Source organism: Homarus americanus, unplaced genomic scaffold, assembly GCF_018991925.1.
Source record: "Homarus americanus isolate GMGI-L3 unplaced genomic scaffold, GMGI_Hamer_2.0 scaffold33587, whole genome shotgun sequence".
Classification (NCBI taxonomy): domain Eukaryota; kingdom Metazoa; phylum Arthropoda; class Malacostraca; order Decapoda; family Nephropidae; genus Homarus; species Homarus americanus.
The window spans coordinates 20,254-28,581 of NW_024731045.1; the positions used below are offsets into that span (position 1 = coordinate 20,254).

General features: G+C 38.9%; 1 protein-coding gene across 1 annotated transcript; it reads right to left on the reverse strand.

Annotated features, from left to right (window-relative positions):
* Nucleotides 1-299: 299 nt before the first annotated feature.
* On the reverse strand, nucleotides 300-6,154 carry LOC121867415 (DNA repair and recombination protein RAD54-like; the record flags this gene model as incomplete). Its single annotated transcript, XM_042367327.1, has 5 exons — nucleotides 6,015-6,154; nucleotides 3,671-3,826; nucleotides 2,716-2,916; nucleotides 1,847-2,040; nucleotides 300-376 (listed from the first exon to the last, which is right to left on the reverse strand). Coding segments are annotated over exons 2-5 (475 nt in total), but the record flags the coding sequence as incomplete, so codon positions are not given.
* Between the last annotated feature and the right edge of the window lie 2,174 nt (nucleotides 6,155-8,328).

The window sequence follows — 8,328 nt, forward strand, 5'->3', positions numbered from 1 at the left end:
AATAACCAACATGAACCACGCTACTCATTGTTTGCAAGATTACTCGATTTTCTTCTGAATATGCATATAATAACAATACTTTCTATGGATAAAGCTGGAAATTTTGCTAGCAAGTGATATAACAACATTTTGCAATATCCATCGTCTGTGGTGTCAAAATGTTTCACGCGATATGTGCACAAATACTTTCTTGATCGTGTGTACATAAAAATGTATACTGTACAGTATAAGGGTTATTTAAATTGAATATAATGGCAGTAACTTTATATAATGGGTAACACAAATACTCAGACAATTACTACACACCTCTCGCTGGTGAGGACGCAAGACAGCAGAGAGCATTGGGTCAACCACAACTGCTACTTCCTGCTTCTCCCTGAGAGTAGGAAAAAAAGTTACTCAAAAACTTCTATTAACAAATAAAGTTTTGTAGTTACATCTTATATAATTAGAAAAACTTTCAAACAGATCATATTATACAACACATATCAAGCTGTGATCATAAAAGTTACTTCCTATCTAATCTATAAAAATTCACGAAACGAAATGCATCTAAATACAGGGCTGCCTCACTTATCGCAAAGGTTACGGGCATGAAACTCATTGCGAATATCGAAATTGCGAATAGCGGAGCAATTTCTCCCATAAGAAATAATGTAAATACATATAGAACATAAAATAGATAAAGAAACAAGGGCATAATATCAAATAAACATCAATAACAAACACTTTGAGTTTATTAGGTGTATATGTTTACAAGTACAGTATACTTTACATGTTTGAGTGTGTGTGTGTGTGTGTGTGTGTTTGAATGTTTATGTGTGTCGGTGTGTGAGGTAAGTTTTAAACGTACTGTTAATTTACCTCTGATGTGCTGTGTTGCTTGCTTGCTGAAGTTGGCATTAGGGGAGAGGGTGAAGGTTTACTGGGGTGAGAGGAGGCTGAGGTCATCAGCCACCTCACTCTCATGATCACTGTCAGGGTCGTCAGCCACCTCACTCTCATTATCGCTGTCAATTTGCACCGAAATCTGTTGTTCTCCACTGCCTTCTGTTGAATCATGCATTGCAATAAAGGTGTTTTAAGGTGCTGGGTCTGGTCATCAATCCATGTTCTCAACATCCGCTCCATACTCTATCTCAGCATCACGGAATCTCGTCATCTTCGTAGCCGTCAGTGGTGTTGCAGACCTGGCCATCTCCTTGATCTTGTCGGCGCTTTTAACTATAGAATGCACCGTAGAGGGAGCCAAGCCGTGCACGCGCCCAATCACTGACGTTCCTTCTCCGTGTTCATGTCTTTTTACGATATCCAATTTCATGTCCAACGTAACTGCCACACGTGATCTCTTGGTAACTTTGCTGGGAGTTTTAGCAGCTGGTCGCTTAGGCATTGCGAGATCACACAAAACACAACTGCGAGATTACACAAAACTACACGCCAGCATGTGAGAGACTGAGGCGAGCGGGGGTGTATGACGGAGGAATATGTACACACGCTGTCCTACGCTACAGTTGAGGCGTGCGGTTCAAAACTTTTGCTCGCAAGAATTTGCGAATAAATGGGGCAACCATCGCGAATAGTGGAAATGGGTAACAATAAATTGATTGCGGATAAACGGGGTTACAAATACCAAGGCTATGAATAACGGGGTTTGCCTGTACATCTAATTTGGCATATATGATTCCTTCAGGCTACACTCTTAACACTTCTCATCATTATTAATTAGAATTTGAGTGCACATTCCTGAAGTCAAGACCCTCATAACAACTGTGATAAATCCTAAATATCTTGCAGTAAAAACAACCAATAAATAGTACAGTAGTATGTAGTGCGATATACGTACAGGTTGGCCGTGAGCTTCTCTTGAGCGGACAAGACAGCCAGGGAGTAAAGCACCAGGGCACCAGGTTCATCAGGGTCATGCAATGGTCGCCTCACACCATTACGACGGATCCCCAAGCATCGAGATCCTCGACTTACATAATTAGGGATGGGAATCTTAAATGGCTTGGCGAGAATTTTCCGAATCAAATCCTCCTGATAAAAGGAAATTTTTGTATTAGCAGTTACAGCAACAACATAAAATACTGTCTATACCTGTACAGTATCCCACTATGCACAGTCGTGAACAAAAGTCCTGTTGCCGATTTTGCTGCTCCATGAACCCCAAGATTAAGACTCGTGAATCTCAAGCATTTATGGACAGAATAATGCATCATAATGCATCAGTGTCTACTGCTTCAGGTTCATGAGTCTGAATCTCAGGGTTCATGGAGCAGCAGAAAAGGCGACAGGACTTTTGACCGTGACTGTACATGATAAGTGTTACAAATGAGAAAAAATTAATCTTTAGCCTGGGGAAGCTCAAGAAACAGCTACATAAACAGCAAAGAGTTAGAGGAAATGATACCTAAGATAATAGTACAAGTTCAAAAGATGACAAGAAAAGGCTAAAGTTGCATATAGTAATTCCTAAACACAGTTGCAGACATACAGTACTATACAAGGCAAATGCATAAATAGCTACCTTTATAAAACAGCAATGAATTTATCATTAGTCTGTGATCCTGCTCAGAAATTTAAAAGGAGATTCCCATGCCTTTAATATTACAACTTTTTTAACTACATTAGTAAAATAAGCTAGAGACGATAAACTTTGGGTAAAAATACATTAAGAGGAGAAGTGGTGCACTTCTATGGATGTGATCTTACATGAGAAGAAGTTTGTCCTGTCGGAGTATTAACAATTGGTACAAGAGGAGCCCGATAGGGAGAGACCAGGAGCCCTGGGCCTGCCTTTTCTGCCACCTTTTGCCTCTTAGAATCTGACTGGCTAACAGCCACTTTTGGGCCAATTGTGAAACCACAGTCATTCTTCCGTTTAAGCAACTGACTTGGGGCATGGCTCCGCCTCTGTGGAAATTGATAACAAAAGTGCTAATTTAAATGCAGAATGGGGATCTGACAACAAAATTGTGGCTAACCCATGGAAGCATAGGAAATGGATATAAAACATTGATGATGATGAATATCTGTTAAAATCAGTGTCTAAGTGTCCATCTTAACATCTTTCCGTTCACACACACACACACCAGCATATTCAGTATTACATGCCATTTTTTACTAAAATATTCATTTATCTCTTAACTAGTTACATGGGAGATATCAGGGAGTATATCATAAACAATCTTCACTAACTAATAAGTTCTAAAGCCACATTACGGTACAGTGGCTGATGTGTGTTACCACTGTCTAGTGTTATTCATGATTCAAACAGTTATGAGCATCAATTTACATCCATCACAAATAACATATACAGGGTCATATTTTTATTTGAGAACCTTAAATTATTTTTACATTTTAGGAAGTGCAATAAACAGTAACCTAAAAATCGGTAGGAATAAAGTGTAATCACAAAAATGTATTTATGTCCTTCACAATGATATGATCAAACTCTTTAGGTTCCTGTTTATTGCATGTCCTAATATAGAGTTATCATTTTGGGTCCTAGAATATAAAAGTTACCCTGTACAGTATATAGATGAAGATCCCAATAAAACTCCTTTACAATGGAGCATCATTCTAGAAATTTACCTCACTACTCTAGACAAGTCAGAACTGTACTGTAACATAATGTACACAGCAAACAATGGCCTCTTAAACTTACCATTGTAATGTAACTTTTCCCCGACTAATTACACTAAGCAACTCGTGTGTTCCATAGCTATTGATCTTAACCAATTCCTTCCATCCTCCATGACAGCTACACTAATGGGCTCCAGCATCCACTGGAAGCGTAGTACTGTACTGTACACTCTGGAATCTGGAATAAAAAAAATCAACCGGGGGATCTAGGGGGCGGAGCTCCACGCATAGGTTAGATAAACTTTAATTTTGTCATTCCTGTATTTATATATCCAACCTAACCTAACCTAACCCAACCTAGCCACAGAACCCAGGAACTATATCTAACTTAACCGAGGGGTCAGGGTTAAATTCCTAAGATTCCCTGGAGATCCGAAATTAAAATAATACCCGAAGTAGGTTAGTTCATTTTCGAGGGAAGTGTCATATAAGAAAAGTGTCTTAAAATTGTCTAAACCATCAGAAAAACACATTGCTCAACTCAAGAGCCGTGGTTGGTCAACACTACAAACTGACTGATTCTAGACTCACATACACACTAACACATTAGACCTATATCTTGCCATAGCTACATGGTAAATACTGCCAGTCTATCATGCAGTTCCAAAGGCCCCCATTAGGTATTTTTGCATTTACACATTCCACATTCCTACCACTAATCTATTATCATATTCTAATAAGACGTCTAATTATAAGATCATTTACATCGATTACATTGCCGTCGCAAATGTATAATAACAGAGATAGCATAACCAAAATTTTATCTATTTTCTTCCATTAATCTTCCGCCATTATTGCCTACCTCACCTCTCAGACTGCGTGTCTCCTTCATAAATAATCACGCGCATGCGTTCCCAAACACGTCACGCGACCAATCAAAAGCGTTTTTTGGAGGGCAACCAATTAAAACGATTTGTGGTTTAATTCGTGGTATTTTTGGCCCAATCAAAATCGATTTTTATTTTGGGTCTCATATTTTGAAATTCAAATTCATTTCCGACCATGGAAGTCTGTGATGGGTGTCACTTAAATTATATGGAGCTGATTGCGAATTTTGGGAAAAAACGAAGAAACTATAGCATTTTTTCGATCGCATGGTGTTCTTCCAACCTCAGTAAAGTGTCATAAGTGCAAGACTGAATGTAAATATCGCAAAGAAAAACACACTGTATGCGGCATTGTGTAAGAATCTGAGAATCCAACGACGAACAAGAACCAGCCCAATAAGGTAAGAAATAGGTGATGCCATCATATGGTGCGAGTCAGTTAGGTTAGGTCAGGTTTGGTTTTTGTTTTTCTAGTTTGTTTTGGTGTATTTTTTATTCGCTTAGCCATTATTTTTTTTTTAAAAACGTCCCACGGAAAAAAAAAAAAACGATAAAAAACAGCCAATTTCCGACGGAAATGAAGGTCATATTCGGTCTAAACACACACAAATACAATAGAAAAATATATTTTTGACTTTCTAACAGAGTGGGAGGTGAAAGTGCATATTTACCCCCCATTATTGTCAAGAAAAAATTTTACCACACATTATTATAAGAGGAGAAAAAGTCGTATACTTACACCCATGACAGCTGACCTTGACCTCTCTATCTCAACATTCCGGTAAATACCTCCTGCGGGAGCCACGAATTACCCAAAAGTACCCAAAAGTATAGCAAATAAGGGTAAAATCTTAACGAATATCTGTTATACATACACAAAACATGTTTAATAATATTTTTAGTGTAATTTTGTAAAAATAATTTGTAAGATGAAATAATAAACAGCGAAAAACTTTCAGTATTGGCGAACGTTGAATTCCAAAGAGTTGGTGAACAAGGGAGATAACTCAGATTCATCGTGATGCACTTCGCTAACCTAACCTAACCTAACGAAAAGTAAATCCTACGGCTGTGTTAAATACCCCAAAGTAACAGAAACATCGGTAATTATATCTCCATTTTGGATAGGTGACTCTTTGGAATTTAGCATTTTTCGCTGTTTATTATTTCATTATTTTGACATTTCAATGAAAACATTATTAATCAGGTTTTATTGATGTAAAACATATATTCGTTAAGATTTTACCCTGATTTAATATACTTTTGGATACTTTTGGGTAATTCGTTGGACAGCGTCCTGCTGTTCACTGAATAACCAAACCTAATTTATATCACCGACATTAATTAAAAATGCTAATAATAATATGGTGCAGCATGAATATAAACAATGTAGGTATACAGAGTACGTAGGCCGTGGGAGGGTAGTTACCTGTGTGCAGACAGTAACAGGTAAACAATGTTAAACAGCAAGGCAACTTGACCAAGAACCGCCGACAAAGCTGTCAGTATATCTTACATGACATGACGATTAATTCTCACCTTAGTCGTGGGATTGTTGGTAATGAAATGGCACCGTCAGATTAGTCTACTCTCTCTTTTACATCTTCAAACATGTCGAAAAACTTCACCTTTTTGGACAATTTACATAAAAAGACTCAGAGGTAAATCATACAATGGTGGCGGTCTATAAGTAGTACAACATGTCTTTCTTATGAGATTAATATCCGTAAACACTATTTATTTTGCAATATAAACTATTGTATAAGAGAGTTTATAAATGTCCAATGCTCTTTTGTTTTACGTTCTCTCACTTATTTCAGGAATTTATTTGTTTTCATCAGAGACAAACACTATTATAAGAAAGACAGGAAAGCCAGGCGGAAACCGCGTGAGCCACATAGCATATAGTTGGCCGCGGGGTCAACCAGTGTGCAAGGCGCGGGTCGTCTGTACGTTGTAATGGCACAGTGGTTCCCAACCTTTTTTCTAGCGACCCCAATCATGCACCTCGAGCCATGACCGCGACCCCCCCACTGGTTAAGGTAAATATATATATATATATATATATATAAATATATATATATATATATATATATATATATATATATATATATATATATATATATATATATATATATATATATATATATATATATATATATATATATATATATATATATATATATATATATATATATATATATGCAAGTAAATCACTGGAGGTGCGCGTGATCTAGGTATATGCTGATAACCACAAGGAAAGAAGAAAACACGCAGTTCCCAAGCGCTTTCGTGTAATTCACATCTTCAGGGGTGAGTACAGACTAGAGAGAGTAATACAAATCAAGGTGTATATATACAGAGGAGGGTGTATATATATATATATATATATATATATATATATATATATATATATATATATATATATATATATATATATATATATATATATCTTGATAAAATCACACGGGAAAATGGAAACAACGGAGTACCTTAGCTTTCGTCTTTATTCAAGACATCTTCCTGGGTATAGGGTATAAATATAAATACCTATTATTTTACGAATTGGCAGTGTAAAAAAAAGGTACTGTAAGGATGCTAAAAAAGCAAAAATAACATGGTTCAATTATATTCTAGTAAACAAGATAATAATTTGTCATTAATGTAATACGCATTGAATCAAACTTTAAAGAAGACTGTGGAGTTTTTGAGATTGTTTAGTGTTCACTCAGGATGGGATGGAGAAAGGAAACTCACAATGTGCTCTCTATATACTGTACATGTTGTATTGGATGTACAATGCAGCTTGGTGCTGGGAAGGTAGCATGGTTACAAGCGTGATGTAGAGAGAGCTGGTTGGTGAGGGTGCCCAGAGGACAGCTTGTGGGTCGCCATGCTCGCCAGCGGGAGAGAGGACCACCAGGCAGGCGGAGGAGGAGCGAGGGGGAGGTGTTGCTGGCTGCCGCTGTAAGTAGAAAGAGGCAGGTCACTCCGAGGTCACCATTTGTGGGGTTCAGGATGTTTGGTTCACACTCAGGATGAGATGGAGAAAGGAAACTCACAATGTGCTCTCTATATACATGTTGTATTGGATGTACAATGCAGCTTGGTGCTGGGAAGGCAGCATGGTTACAAGCGTGATGTAGAGAGAGCTGGTTGGTGAGGATGCTCAGAGGAGGACAGCTTGTGGGTCGCCATGCTCGCCGGCGGGAGCGAGGGCCGCCAGGCAGCGGCAGAGGAGGTGTGTTGCTGGCTGGTTGGTGTAGGTAGAAAGAGAGCGATCACGACGAGGTCAGGTCTTAAATAGCGGGGTTGGCGTGGCTTAGTAGTTGACCCCCGCTCCGTGATGTATGGCGGCGCTGGTTGACCTAGACCACGAGGCATACACTGGGGAATTGGTGGGGTCGGCTACTCAGCGACAAACAGCGTTTGTAGGGGAGAAATCCACTACAAGGCTTAATCTTAACGAAACATGTACTTCAATGTCGAGATGAAATACTATTGTTTTGTCACATCCCACAAAAACTAACTAAAAATGAAAATGTCTCTAATCAACCTGGAAATCAGAGTTGGGTAATCTCATCTAATGGGAGTCTTGAGCCTGGATCTGGCTGGTAAGTTTCTCCAGTCGTGGCTCAGTCGTGGTGTAGTGGATTCCTCCCCTACAAACGCCGTTTGTCGCTGAGTAGCCGACCCTCTTCGAATTCCCCAGCCTGGGCCTCGTGGTCTAGGTCGGCAACCAGCACCGCCTTTCATAGCGGAGGTCAACTATCAAGCCACACCTACCCCCGCTATATAAGACCTCACGTGGCCGTGACCTACCTCTGACTGCTGGACCTGGAGCTGTGAAGAC